The sequence below is a fragment of the Aspergillus flavus genome, chromosome 2 (assembly GCF_009017415.1).
Source record: "Aspergillus flavus chromosome 2, complete sequence".
NCBI lineage: Eukaryota > Fungi > Ascomycota > Eurotiomycetes > Eurotiales > Aspergillaceae > Aspergillus > Aspergillus flavus.
This window is the reverse complement of record NC_092409.1, coordinates 3,477,615-3,492,105: the sequence shown is the minus strand read 5'-3', so window position 1 is coordinate 3,492,105 and position 14,491 is coordinate 3,477,615. Positions and strand designations below refer to the sequence as shown.

Genomic DNA, 14,491 nt, shown 5'->3' with positions numbered 1-14,491 from the left:
TCTCGTGATTTTACACAGCGTGAGAGATATTGCTTTGCTCTTATCTTCAATTTCACATAATTCAATTCGACGATTTTGACGGCTTCGTCGCGTGGCATACGACTTTATGACCGGTTCGGTGGTTTGGAGTTACGTTTGGTATGAACGTCCTGTCGATCGCGGTTCTCTGGGCCAGCCGCGATCTGATCTGATAATGAATAGTCAGTCCTTTTGGTGCCCTCGAAAGACCTCCGTTGAGATACATTTATGAGTTCCCGGTACACCTGTCGGTATATGATTTTCGGCTTTTGTCGCTTTCGTGTCTTTTGCATGGTTGAGCTTTGGGATGCAGAATCCGGTGTCTCAATTACCTTTCGTCCTCTTTTCCCTGTGTTTCTCATTATTAATGGACTTTGTCGATCCTTGACTTCGTGATTCTCGGACGAAGTTGCGCTTTAACTCGCAAAAGAAAACAATTACGGGGATCAAACAAAGTTGGTACTCGATCGGGCTTCATGTGCCATTCGTTATACCTCTTCAAACATTTGGACACCATTACTCGAGCACTGTGGAAGAGAGAAAAAATTAAAAATGGCATACCGGCGTCGATCCTGTAGATAATGGTTCCAGACCAGATCTTGCTTTCTTGTTGTTCTTACCTGTGCTGGTGGTGTTTATGGAGAAACTGGGGCTATAACTTTCTTATATGCGTTGACTCCTCTTGGTTTGTTCTTTCTCGATAGAGTCTTCTCGATTTGCTTGATTCCCATGGCTTCGTTTTGTTCTGCGAAAAGGAAAAAAGTTTGGAAAATATTGCTTTGGTTGCCTTGTCACGCTTGTTTAAATGATAAACTATGCTCCCTTCGAATTGAAGTTACTCTGTTCCCCTTGACAATTTTACACTCAAGTAGAAGCACATATACGTACAAATTGTGCTCACACCTTGTAGGATATTCTGATGACTTCTTCGACACTAGAGCTCATCGTAGTATACCAACAGCTAATCTTTGTACTTGAAGCCACGGCCGAAAACCAACAACATTCCAGGCGAGATCGGTATCATTTTCTTGCTATTTGGATGTTGACATACTCCGCTACCGGCAGACTATAATGATACTGAATTGTATCTGTCCCAGTTGAGGTCGAATATGATACCGTCACGGTATTATGTGTTCGCATATTGGAATGTATAGAGGAACTAGTCCGTAGAGTTTACGCTTGAGGAGGATCTACATCATTCCCTACTTGTTCCATGCAAGGTTTAATAGTATTTATAGTCATGTAAGGACTAAGCATGTATTCCATAGCTCAGCTGACCTGGTCACAATGTAGCGATAACGCGATGACAAAGCAAAAATCCCATTTGAAAGTAGAATTATTCTAGTACACCAAAGAAGAAAAAGAAATAGCCATCCCCTGCATAAAGCGCCATGTGCATCCAAACGAAGGGTAACATGAAGAAGATTAAAGTCTCGTGCCGCAAACGTCCTGATGTACTTCATGAAACAAAATCATTGAGAGAGTTATTTCCGTTTGCACCGACTACCCTTGGGTGTCATCGTGTGTCCGTACTGTGATTTGCCTTGGTTGAAAAATGGTTGACAAATAGGAGAAGGTTTTTACAGATTGGGAAGATGAATGAACATGGCTAAGACAGATGAAAAGAAAAAAGAGGGGAAAACAGACTTCCAGGCCGTGTGGTTATGGGTGGATAGAAACACTGCGTACCTACCACTCGAACTCGCCCTGGCCTTTGTGAAAGACATATCTATTTAAGTCAGTATGTCGCATTACTTGGAGTGCTTCTATAGAACTTACTCTTTACCACCAGTCGTCAGAATGCCATCCTTCAGGGTGCACTTCCACTTGTTCTTCACCCTCTGGACCTTGTCGTACGTGCAGAGCATGACTTGGCCGACGGCATCTTCCGCTTCATGGTCATCAGCAACGAGGTCGTCAGGATCATCGAGGTCGGAGTTGATGGCATCTTCATCGTCTTCATCCCTCTCATCATCACCTCCCGGGCCGTCATATTGAGCTCGGACTACTTTAGAGGAAGACGATGCCGAGGCGCTTGGGTCCGAAGGAACCGCGGCGTCTGTCGCAAGTTCATGGGTAGGTGCTATTGAAGAGTCCTGGCGCTCCTCTAATGGCAGCAGAAGGCCTCCACCCTCGAGCTGAAGCATGCGCTGTTTCAGATGCTCACGGAGAACCCTATCGCCTTCCCCATTCTGACGATCAGCGGCCTCCCGCCTTCGCGCAACCTCTGATTTCCATGCAGACAATGCATCGTCGCTGGCACCGTCTGTTTGTGTATTGTTCATGGGGGGTTGAGAAACGGGAGGGTAACCTGGTTCTTGCTTGATATGTGGCGCCTGTCCATTTGGTACATGCGGTAGATTTTGGGGGCGAGCCTGTCCTGGCATTGCCATGGCAGCTTGAGACTGGGCTTGCAACTGACTGACCGAGTTGGCAGCGGCCGCGCCGTATCTCTGGTGTAGCATGTTGGCAGCACGTTCTCGCGCCGACTGGGCATTTGGAATGTTCGTAGGGATCATGTTACTCATAGGGGGCAAAGTGGTTTGGCCGTTCATTCCAGGCTCCGTCTTGATGTGCGGCGCTTGGCCCATGGCATTTGGCGCTGCCCCGACCGGTGTTGGAACTTGTAACGGAGGCGCGGTGCCAGGCATCGAGTGAGGCATTGACTGTGGAGGGGGGACATGTTGTTGAGGGGTTTGAGGAGCAGGAGCGGGTCGAGGAGCATTAGAGGGTACGGTCGCACTAGGGGGGAGGATTTGGTTCTGGTTCTGAGGCTGAGGAGGGGCGGGTTGGGGTGGTGGAGGGTCCCAAGGGAAATGAGCGACACCCAGGGACGAGAGTTTTTTCTGCCAGCTCTGTCGGAGTAGAATTTAGTTAGATTGTGGAACAAAGAGCAGAAAGCTTCTGAGTTGAGGAAAATAAGAATAAAAGTATAAATAAGTGAATGTGGAAATGAGGCGAAGGTTGACAAAGGGTAAGCGTGAACTATAGTATAGATCATCGAATAGATGAGACGGACGATGAGGAGGCTTGGCAGCCTTAGGCTCCCGCGGGTAAAAGGGGAGGAGTATAAAGGGACTCAAAAGGCTGGCGCTCCCCCAGAGGCTTTGCCGCCTCCCGCAACTCTCGGACCCCGCGTTTGGCCGAGGGTCGTCGAAGCCAACATCGGTTGCCCCTTGGTTGGCATTTTCACCAGGGAATCCATCAAAGAAACATCTCAAATATCAAATTTCTGCCTAACTCACCTTCCTCAAATCTAGCAATGTCTGCTGGTCCACTCCGCTCTCCTCGAAATCTACCTGGGAACCATCGCAGACTTCTTGGATGACACGATCGAACACCGTGCCCTATCAATCATTTGGTATAAGCCAATATCCTTTACAGAGATAGACCCTCACTGGAGGAAGCTAGCCAACGAAAAGAGAAATTATCTGCTAATCCTTCCTAGGGTCTCCCAGCTCAGGCAAGGTAGGGGCTCTGTCAGATAGCACTCACCACCTGCTGGTTGGACATGGTCGCTGGGACAGAACTTCGTAGACAAGCCTTATCAAATCAGGTAATCAACACGGTCTCTCCTTTCTCGACGAAACAGCAAACGTGCGAGCCTATCACGTCCGACGGGTAAGGTGGATGTGATGTCGTTGGCTTATCACCAGGGCAGGGTGTTCCGTCGCAGCGGTCGGTTGCCACGGACTAATGCGACGGTAACCTCTAGCGATCAAGTTCGGGCCTGCTTCGGTAGCTCAGGACTCGACCGGCAATCGTATGCGACCTAGCTATGTGATACGTGAGATCTTTCGTCAAACCGCCCAGGAAAACGAAGGTTGTTGGCAAGGAGCGCAGGGACAGGCGTGCCTGAGAGGGAATTGAATGAGGTGAAAGTCGTAGTCTTCGGGCGAAATCCGTCCTCATCCTGCTTAGTCACCACCCGCCCTCACTAAGTTAGCGCCATCGGCCCTCTTGGAGCTTATCTCAAAAGTAGTCACGATTCTTTATGAATCGTAAGTATCGATCGAACGTCTCACAATCAATCAATCGTCCAATGTCAAGAGGTATTAGAGATAGTTTGTCATCATTTCTAAGAATGTGCTATACAAGAAGCTTAACCCAAATATACCGTCTCGCCTAAATACAGTGCTCCAATCAAGTAACGCCAACCAAGTGTGATCCAACTCCCCCGTGATATACCCAGAATCCAGCAGTGATGTAGTACCCAATGAAAACCGAAACAGATATACAAGAAAACAATGTGGCAAAACTATCGGATGGTCATGGATTTAGTCATTTGAGCCTTGCTTCCAACTCCACCTTCACGCGATGCCGATGCACTAGTTCCTGGCTTGCGTTCAAAGACCTTCCAGAATTTCAAGCTTTCGTCCGCTGCCGCGGTGGCCAGGAGCTGACCATCAGGACTCAGGCAGCTGTGCAGAACACGGGTCTCGTGTGCCGGGATCTCAATGTTGCGGACCAGAGTGGGGTAACTCCAGATGCTCAGAGAGTTATCGGGGAATCCACTGGAGCTAACAATCTCCCGGTAGTGGTTGCTCCACCGCAGGCTGGTGACCTGAGAGCCGGTATCGATGCTGTTGGTACGGGCACCCGTCGTGGTGTTCCAGAAGTGAATATGGCGATCGTATGATCCACCACCGGTGGCGAGCAAGTTCAGTTGCCAAGGACACCAGCTGAGAGCCTTGACGGCAGCACGGTGGTTGGTCTTGGTGAACTTGGGTGCACTGAGAGACCGGGCATCCCAGATGTTCACCAAGTTGTCATTGCCGCCGGTAGCCAGCTGGGCACCGTCGGGTCTCCACTCGAGGCCACAGACTTCGGAGGTGTGAGATACAAGCTCGGCTACCTTGTGCTGAGCGATGCGGACATCGTGGTTGAATACAAGACCGCTGCGAGCGCCAGTAGACAAGGTGTGCTTAGACCAGCCCATGACACCAACACGAGAGTCATGGCCAAACATACTTCGCAGCTTAGTACCCTCTTCAACATCCCAGATCTGAACCTCGCCGGTGCCCAAGCCCACCCCAACATAAGCTCCATCGCCGCTCCACTTGACACTACTGATATACGTATCCGGAGACGACTCCAGTAAGCAGCTAACAGTGCCTGTATCTGCCGACCACACGTAAACATTACGCTCAAGGCCGATGGCGACTTGGTTGCCAGAGCTCCAATCCAGAAGGTTAAGATAGTAGTCATCCAGAAGTCCAGGTGCATCCAGAACACGTTCGGGAGCAGTCTGAACCCTTCTGCGGAACTGTGCAGACTTAGACTTAGCAGGCCTAAGAGGACGATTGTACTGAGCACGCAAGTCAATTGGCTTGGACGATTCCGGAGGCGGTGGCTTGAAAGCAAGAATTCGAGTGTTCAGATTTACACCGCACGCATCAGCCAACGACGATTCGTAGGCAACAGCGTCTGGTGCAGGTCTGGTATACGATGAAGACGAAGATGTTGAGGAAGTCTCGCTATCCTCGAGGCCGAGGTTCTCAAGAGCCGCGGTGATATCATCTTCCGTTCCTCGACCACCAATGTCGAACGCGCTCGCGGCACTTGCAAGAACGGTAGAGCCCTCATTGCCATTAGACTTGGATCGTTGGCTCTCCTCGGGCTTTGCGGTGCCAGCAGTTGCCAGTCCCTCACTGGCGGTCCGGTTGGGAATGAATCTGTCACCTGCATTGTGTGCAATGCGAACTGTGGTCTTCCCAGATCTCGTCGTACGTGTCGGGACCTCTTTCCGTACTCGCTCCTTGGACGACGGAGACTGTGATGCCGAGGGACCAGTACCGGCCAATGCCCACTCAGATACGCCCATTTCTAGGTGCTTAGGCGACTTGCGTATCCGGGCAATGTTAGACTTGGGAGACTCGCGGTAGTTCCGGGTTGCCCTAGACATGGACTTGGCAAAGTAAGAGGACAAGTTCCCCCCGTAGACAGACTTTCCATTGTCCTTGGCGCCTTCCTGCTGACGAGGAGGAGTGAATGGTGAGGAGTGATTCGATGTCATGCTTCCCGCTCGCATACGGGGAGAAGGTGTGAGAGGCATACGACCTCCAGCAGTCTTTGAAGAGAAAATTCCATGGTGGGTTTTGACCGGGGTCGACACCGTGGGAGTAGCCATATTCGAGTAGAATTATGCCACCGGGGCACAGAAGAAGTAACCTTGAAGAAGTAAGGTCAAGGCAATGCGGTCATCCAATGACCTTCAGCCGAGATTATGGCTTAAGATGTACAGTAAAGCACTGTAAAAAAGCAAGTATGAGAAATATACTATGCAAGAAATATGAGATAGCAAGGAAACTGGAGAAGATGGGAGGAGAAGAAGGAATCTGAAAAGGAAGACTTGAGGGATAGGGGAATAAATAGAGGGTATAGTTCTTTTCTCCCATGGCAACGGTTACCTGAGGTACGGGTGCGCTAATCCTAGCCCGGCTAGTTCCGTCTGCCATGCGGCTCTCGTGACGATCGTCTTGGCGGCTTTCACTTTTTCCACCTTTTTACTTTTTTAAATTTTTTAGTCACATTCTCTCATCCCGATGTCAAGTCTCTTTGTACTCCTTGGTAATATTCTATATAACATGTAACAAGAGTCTTATTGTTTGATTTCGAACACGACAAAGAATTCCATTACACGCTCTTTCTCACATCTGTGGAGCGGTGCCACAACTCTCTCCTTTCTGGGTGGCTCTGATGGCGCGGCAACCGCTCTCCACTACTACTCGGAATAGTAACGCTTCCTTTGCATCCGCGGCGTTCACGCAGTCCCACGGAGACCCACAATCCTGGATCGGGGCGCCTCGAGTCTCATTTCCGATGACTTCCCTGTCCTCTGATCACCACACACCGCACCACGCATTCCTCATGCCCCCTAGTATAGCCGGCGGTCGCCGCGGTAGCACGGACTACCGCCCGAGCATAAAAAAGGCTCAGGGTCATATTCCAGCATGCCTAGTCAATGCATCTGTGACGTATTGCAACAACGATCAGATTTACGCCTTTGGCGGGTTCGATCAATATACTGATGAAGGTTCATAAGTGACCCCTATCGCCTGACATACACCAATTGCGTCTTATACTAATCATGTGAGTGTAACAGTGTACAACCACGTTCTGAGGCTGAACCTTAAAGATCTCCGCTGGGAACTTGTAGACAACTATGGCGATATTCCAGGAGTTCGCATGGGTATTTAAACCTGACCACATCAGGGTTCAGCTATTTCTGGAGAACTGAACTAACTGAGTCGTGCTAAATGACTAGGACATACTGCCACTCTTCATCAAGGAACCAAGTTGATCGTCTTCGGCGGAGAGAATGAGCATCGCGAATATCTCTCCGATGTGGTCATTCTTGATATCACCACTTCCACTTGGACTCAACCGGAAATTCGTGGACCAATACCGCGAGGAAGGGCCCGCCACGCTGCCGTCATTTACGATGACAAGCTTTTTGTCTTAGGAGGTGTAACTGGAGATAACAAAATCCTTGATGATTTGTCTTACCTGGATCTGAAAACATGGACATGGTCCCGAACCTGGAGATTTACAGCCCGCTTCGACCATACTGCCTGGGTTTGGGGCGGTCGCTTGTGGACTTTTGGAGGCCTTGACCCGGGTATGGAACGTACGACGGATATCTGGTGGCTTGATCTCAAAGACATCCAATCTCTTGGAATGACAACATCGCAAGGTACCGTAGACACCCCCGCGACAATCGGCAGGAGTACTCATAGCCCAGACACAATGTTCAATAGTCCAACACAACAGCTCTCGGGACGATCCGGTAGTTACGCAGCAAATTCAGGGAGTGTACAAGTTCGCAATTCAAACCGACGGAAACCAATCGCTCCGGGTGCCATATCGTGTCTTCAGTTCAAATCTGGTCCCCACGTACCTGCATTGTTCTCTGGAACCCACTTCCAAGCCTATGCTTCTGGTGTTCTGCTCGACTTGATAACTCCATCGGAGACAGTGCGTATCTTCGACTGCAATCTATCGTCATTGGAGCTTGACTCACTACGCTGGCAGAGATTGGCTGATGGGCAAGAGATATTTAAACCGGGTTATAGGTGGCATTACTGTACAGTCGATACGAGTGGCACCAAGGCGTGGCTGTTAGGCAGCAGTTCGGATGCTGGCGCCACTCCTGGAACCGCTGATGAGAATCACATGAGCGAAGTTCTCTGCATTGACCTGGAAAGGTACGGCTTACTTGGCAATGAGATGACAGCCGCCTCGCCCGACCAAGGTAGAGCACTACTTTCAGAACGATCGGGGATATCTCCCTTATCTGGACTCGGTGCGGACCTGTCGGCTGTCTTTGACCAAGCGCCTGAGACCGGTAGTGGCGCCGACTTTATCATCACCGCCAACCCAGACGATCAGGTAGACGGAGATGAGCCTGGAGAGGATGCTTCTTCCCAAGCTCAGCCAGCGTTTCTACCCCCTAACGCAGCCACTTCCCCACCGATCCATGTGCATCGGATTATTTTACAACTAAGATGGCCCCATTTCAAAAGGCTGTATTCTGCTCAAATGGTCGAATATCATTCGAAGAAAATGCATATTCCCGAGCCTTACTCGGTCGTCCGTGCATTCGTCTACTACCTGTATACTGATAGCATCTCAGGTCACCCAGAATACTGTTCTGACATTGTCGATGTGGCGGGAATGCTCGTTATGGCCAACTTGTACGACATGCCTAAGTTGCGAGTGTTATGTGTCAACCGGTTAAGCCGCGAACTGGACGTAGAGAATGCAGCCATCATCTGGGAGCGAGCCGGCCGGACGAATGAAGAATGGCTGATGCGCCGTGCAGCTCAGTTCTGTCTCAGCAATTGGGGCCGAGTAGTGCGCACCGACGGCTTCAAGTCTCTGAGCCGGCAGAGTTTGATTGAACTATGTGAGGTGGTTGACATGGAAGGCCGCGTTGTTGCAGGACCTGAATTGGAGATGGTTGGAGCGCTTTCCGCGGAGGGATTTGGCTCTGGCAGAGATCCTAAGCGGTCGCAGCTGGCTCTCGGCGGCACCCTAGCTGACGATGTCGATGACCTCGATGGCGACGAAATGGAAGGGATGGAAATGTCGTGATACGATCGGGTACACTGCCGCTTCGAGCTACATGTTGGTGCCTAAGAAATAGCGGTTCGGAGGATTTCCCTCGTATCCTTGCATGCTCACTAACCTTCATGACATGATATAGGTAACGAGGTATGGATTATGATCAGCGAGGAGTTTCGAGACAGGGATTATTACATCGCATTTGGTGTCTGGTACTATTGCATGATTTAAACCATGGTGTTTTGTTTGTTTTTTACAAGTAGATGCAAATGAGGATAACTTGTTGTAGTTTCGACTATACCTATTCCAGGTCTTCGGGATACGGTCCGTGAAGCCGCTTCTTTTTAGTTTCTGATATTATCCGGAACTCCAACTAAATGTCATTTTCAACATCCCCACTTTCCCCTCCCTCTGACTATACTTGGTTATTCCCCAGAAATATCCTAGTGTGAGTGGACAAAATATTTAAATATCCCTCACTTCTCTTCAAATGTTCGCTGGGACAATTTAAGGAGCGAGATCCTGGGTGCCCAAACAACTTATTACAAGTATAAAGTGAACGTCAATATGGGTTCCACTTCAACATCGACTCTCCCACCCGACTTTCTATGGGGATTCGCAACAGCGAGGTGACTTTATTCTCTACCGTACAGCCATGGACAAGCTGTTTGGCATTGGCTAATACTTGGTGTCCATTTTTGAACAGTTACCAGATTGAAGGAGCCGTAAATGAGGACGGACGAGGTCCATCCATCTGGGATACATTTTGCAAGATCCCCGGTAAAATTGCTGGAGGCGCCAATGGCGATGTGGCTTGCGACTCATACCATCGCACACACGAGGATATTGCCTTGCTCAAGGCTTGCGGTGCCAAGGCATACCGTTTCTCACTCTCTTGGTAAAGGTGATCCAATCTCTATATATGCTCCTCATCCACTTATGGTTTTGTCCTAGGTCCCGCATTATTCCACTCGGTGGCCGAAACGACCCCATCAATGAGAAAGGCTTGCAATATTATATAAAGTTCGTCGACGACTTGCATGCTGCTGGTATCACTCCTCTCGTTACTTTGTTTCACTGGGATCTTCCCGATGAGCTCGACAAACGCTACGGCGGTCTCCTCAATAAGGAAGAGTTCGTCGCAGACTTCGCCCACTACGCACGCATAGTTTTCAAGGCTTTCGGCTCGAAAGTTAAGCATTGGATCACGTTCAACGAGCCATGGTGTAGCAGTGTGCTTGGGTATAACGTCGGTCAGTTTGCCCCCGGGAGAACAAGTGATCGGTCCAAGAGTCCTGTCGGTGACAGTTCGCGGGAGTGTTGGATCGTGGGCCACAGTCTTCTTGTAGCCCATGGGGCAGCAGTGAAGATCTACCGAGATGAGTTCAAGGCCAGCGATGGTGGAGAGATTGGCATCACTCTTAATGGTTAGTGTTTATCCATCTAAGCACATGTACCCAGATACCTAACTGTCCTTCTAGGCGATTGGGCCGAGCCTTGGGACCCCGAGAACCCGGCAGACGTTGAAGCCTGCGATAGGAAGATCGAATTCGCAATCTCCTGGTTCGCAGACCCCATTTATCATGGGAAGTATCCGGACAGCATGGTGAAGCAGTTGGGTGACCGACTGCCGAAGTGGACACCAGAGGATATTGCGCTCGTTCACGGTAGCAACGACTTCTATGGCATGAACCATTACTGCGCCAACTTCATCAAAGCTAAGACCGGCGAAGCGGATCCCAATGACACCGCAGGCAACCTGGAGATTCTGTTGCAAAATAAGAAGGGTGAATGGGTCGGACCCGAGACGCAATCTCCCTGGCTCCGACCCTCCGCAATTGGGTTCCGGAAGCTGTTGAAATGGCTCAGTGAGCGATACAACTACCCCAAGATCTACGTGACGGAGAACGGCACCAGTCTGAAGGGTGAGAACGACTTGCCGCTAGAGCAGCTACTCCAGGACGACTTCCGGACGCAGTATTTCCGGGATTACATTGGCGCTATGGCGGATGCCTACACTCTAGACGGTGTCAATGTCAGGGCCTACATGGCTTGGAGTTTGATGGAGTAAGTTCTTTCACTTAAGCAAACCAGCGCAAAAGATGTCTCGCAAGTCCAGCCAATAGCTAACATTATCGCAGTAACTTCGAATGGGCCGAGGGCTACGAGACACGATTCGGAGTGACTTACGTCGACTACGAGAATAACCAGAAGAGAATCCCCAAGCAAAGTGCCAAAGCTATTGGTGAAATCTTCGACCAATACATTGAGAAAGCTTAGTGTGTAAGTCCATAGTTAAATAAATATATATGTAACATGCCGATTAAACCAATAATTCACATTTTCCTTGTAGACATCTACAATGCACGTACTCCAGAAGATATATAAGTAAAAATACACACCTATAGAAATCTCCAATATAACCTTCCACTCCCAGTCCCCCAAAGATCGGTAGAGATACTGCCCCCCACATCCCCGCAGAGACTATATTAAGCCAAGAAGGGCATAAGCGATACGGAGTATAAACCCGTCACACCTCCGTGTCAAATACAGTTAAGACTCTCCCCGCCAAATCTCCGGCCGTCCAATAACTCCTCATATCCTCCTCGATCTATTCAACTCCCCCACATCTCTCCTTCCACTAAACCCCAGACTGCTTCTCAGGCTGTCATGGCAACAGGCTATATCCTCAGGAAAGACAAGAGAATACCCGAACGAAGACTATACATGCAAAGCCCTATCTAAGCATTGTTCAACCTTCGCAGTTACAACCCCATACTTGGAACAATGCCAAACAACCCCAGGGATAGTAATGATACACGGGTACTACAAACGGGACACAAATGTGCTTTTTATTTCTTATAGAATATTCCGTCGAAGACCCAAGCATCACCTTATAGAACACGGAGATCGTCTACAGATAGCATAAATGACCCATTACTCGTTACTTCATGTGCCGTGAGAATAGCTCTAAGGAAGTGAAGCTATGGCCGTTTGATACTCGACCCGGGACAAGGAATACTTCAGAACCATGTTATCGCAAAGTGCAGGTTTTGCCCGACGTTTGGGAGAAATCGGGACTCTGTTCGTGTGGGACGACATGCATGAGATATTCAAGCCTTACGATGGCCATAAGATAGTATTATTGGAATGCGTATCTATCAATAAGCCGATAAACGAGTCACAAGTCGAATGGGAAGAGAGAAGCGTGACTTGAGCAAATATAATATTACATCTTCCCGATAGGGTTCTAAATCTTCTTACCTAGCATCGACAGGAAAGAAGACTGAAGTTGAGATTAATCAAGAAACCATCACATCATTATAAGCCATTATATACTTTACTAGTCATTATCCACGATCAGAGCGCATATCTGAAGTGTTTAGACTCCATATCTGTCATATCCTTAAAGCCATCGAGAACAGCCGCCTCCTCCCGACGTTCCGCGGTTTCCTCTGATAACATATTGCGATCTCTTCGTAGATTTTCCCACTTCATGGCCATATACGCAGCAGCACATAGAACAATCATCCCCGCGTAGCAGACAAGAAGACCAGTCAATGCTGAATAATACCGTGGAGCTTCGCGAGCAAAGAAGATGTTAGCCCCCGCAACGTTTCCGCTCGCATATACCGTGAACCAGACTCCGTTGGCGAAGGAGCGTTTCGTATGACCAGCCACATTGGTGGACAGGAGGTTCCATGATATGATGACGGGAGCACCAATGATGTATTGAAGCCATGTGCAGCCTACCAGTGTCCAGCGATGGTCAATGTCCGTGAAACGAATACCGAGGAGGCCACCGAATGGAATCAAACACACGACAGCCAACACTATGCAGCGCGAGTCCCGCACGTATGTTGATATTAAGCCGCAAATAGGAACTATTACGGCTTCGATAGCTCCAGTTGGTAGCTGCAGGAGTGTTGCATAAATGCCACTGAAGCCGTATCCTTTGATCAACGATGATGAGAAGTTGGATACACCACCGTTGATAACGCCGCAGGCGATGCCGATGCCGACACAGCATAGTACTTTGACGTCGTAAAAGATCTCCAAAGCTTGATGCAGTTTGATCGCCTTAGTCTTTACCCCGATCATATTCTCCGATACTCTGTGAACTGCCACAACGCGCTGTCTGTGGGACAGAAATTTCGCTGTACTTGGTGAGTCCGGCATGAGCCAGAGAAAGAAGCATCCAGTAACGAAATTGAGTAATCCAATAGTTAAGAAGATCAGCTGCCAGCTCCGCAGGCTGGTATTGTGAGAATGGCCTAATCCAAATCCCAAGAGAGCGCCGACCATCGTTGCCATTCCATTCCCAGATAGCCAAATAGCCATCCGGAGAGGCTGTTCGGCTCGTTTGTAGAACATTGAGGTGAAGTTCATCACTATTTCCCATTAGACAGTTGCATTTTTGGTAATTCCTAGTCAGTATATACTTACTGCATGGGCTAACGCCAGCCTCCGCCATGCCCAGCAGAAATCTGAGAACCAGTATCCCCGCGTAGTTTTTGGCTCCAACGTGTGCAATGACAAGGCCAGCCCAGATAATCAAAACAGTTCCCATATACTTTGCGAGTGGCAAACGTTGGATCATCAGATTGGATGGCTAAATCCAGTTCATTAGCCCATGATCTCAATAACCCAATATTTATCACACGCACAATAGCCCAAAAAAGATATCCGAAATTGAATATCGCTGCCACCCACGAGTACCTTTGGCCCTCTAGACCAAGGTCTGGGATTAACGAATAAGCGGAGGCATAATTAAGTGACAGTTTGTCTATCCAGTACAATTTCGTTAGTTTGGCACTAAACGATTAAGATACGAAGATACACTCACCTAAATATTGGATAACATATGTTACATATAACTAAATGCGACGCTTATCAGTAAGCTGTGGAGAAATCAGGCGGGATCTTAGGTGAGTAAGGTTACCATAGGCAGAATGCGCCAGTCCAGGAGCTTGCGCACTTCGGCGCCTTCGCGTTCGAGCTCTTCAGACGATAGTTGACCGACTTCAGCATAAAGGTCCGCACCAATGTCGCAGATCTCACCCGAGATAACGTCGCCATGTTTCTCAACGCTGGTGGAGCTCCGCGCGTCAACTTTCGTGTCCTTGGTGGCGTCAATCATAGGGGCAAGGATGGGTAATGCAGTCCACGTCGATTAAAAGCAATGAAGTCGTTGTCGAGTTTTCCTTCCATAAATGGGTTGTTTCTTCGGGCTGATTTATATCTTTAAGTCAATTGGGCCTAGAGAATCGCAACTGATAAAGGACAGCGCATGTTATCACTTGGCACTCATCTCAACTGGCTTATCGAAAGATGGACCGTATATCCCCGCATAGGCTTGACGCATGGTTGCAAAGCAGGCCCACTGCCTGGAAAGAAGCAGGCCAAT

The 14,491-nt window shown here is 49.1% G+C and overlaps 5 protein-coding genes across 5 annotated transcripts; 2 read left to right on the top strand and 3 right to left on the bottom strand.

The window, feature by feature from the left end:
- Positions 1 to 1,232: 1,232 nt before the first annotated feature.
- F9C07_2277648 (transcription factor IIA, alpha/beta subunit family protein) lies at positions 1,233 to 4,082 on the bottom strand. Its single transcript, XM_041289831.2, has 4 exons — positions 3,514 to 4,082; positions 3,264 to 3,365; positions 1,798 to 2,873; positions 1,233 to 1,747 (listed from the first exon to the last, which is right to left on the bottom strand). The coding sequence occupies exons 1-4, from the start codon at positions 3,529 to 3,531 to the stop codon at positions 1,708 to 1,710; spliced, it is 1,236 nt and encodes a 411-aa protein (XP_041142940.1). The 5' UTR covers positions 3,532 to 4,082; the 3' UTR covers positions 1,233 to 1,707.
- On the bottom strand, positions 4,083 to 6,552 carry F9C07_2277647 (anaphase promoting complex protein). The gene has a single exon (XM_041284770.2). The coding sequence runs from the start codon at positions 6,146 to 6,148 to the stop codon at positions 4,277 to 4,279; it is 1,872 nt and encodes a 623-aa protein (XP_041142939.1). The 5' UTR covers positions 6,149 to 6,552; the 3' UTR covers positions 4,083 to 4,276.
- F9C07_2277646 (kelch motif domain protein) lies at positions 6,553 to 11,419 on the top strand. Its single transcript, XM_071510252.1, has 7 exons — positions 6,553 to 7,054; positions 7,124 to 7,210; positions 7,286 to 9,713; positions 9,791 to 9,982; positions 10,039 to 10,511; positions 10,566 to 11,151; positions 11,226 to 11,419. The coding sequence occupies exons 1-3, from the start codon at positions 6,718 to 6,720 to the stop codon at positions 9,112 to 9,114; spliced, it is 2,253 nt and encodes a 750-aa protein (XP_071363847.1). The 5' UTR covers positions 6,553 to 6,717; the 3' UTR covers positions 9,115 to 9,713; positions 9,791 to 9,982; positions 10,039 to 10,511; positions 10,566 to 11,151; positions 11,226 to 11,419.
- F9C07_2695 (putative beta-glucosidase) lies at positions 9,652 to 11,364 on the top strand (the record flags this gene model as incomplete). Its single annotated transcript, XM_041284778.1, has 5 exons — positions 9,652 to 9,713; positions 9,791 to 9,982; positions 10,039 to 10,511; positions 10,566 to 11,151; positions 11,226 to 11,364. 5 exons carry the CDS (start codon positions 9,652 to 9,654, stop codon positions 11,362 to 11,364), a joined length of 1,452 nt encoding a protein of 483 aa, XP_041142937.1.
- Positions 11,420 to 12,444: 1,025 nt separating the features above from the next.
- F9C07_2696 (permease of the major facilitator superfamily) lies at positions 12,445 to 14,224 on the bottom strand (the record flags this gene model as incomplete). Its single annotated transcript, XM_041289830.1, has 5 exons — positions 12,445 to 13,475; positions 13,531 to 13,696; positions 13,752 to 13,870; positions 13,931 to 13,961; positions 14,027 to 14,224. The coding sequence occupies 5 exons, from the start codon at positions 14,222 to 14,224 to the stop codon at positions 12,445 to 12,447; spliced, it is 1,545 nt and encodes a 514-aa protein (XP_041142936.1).
- Between the last annotated feature and the right edge of the window lie 267 nt (positions 14,225 to 14,491).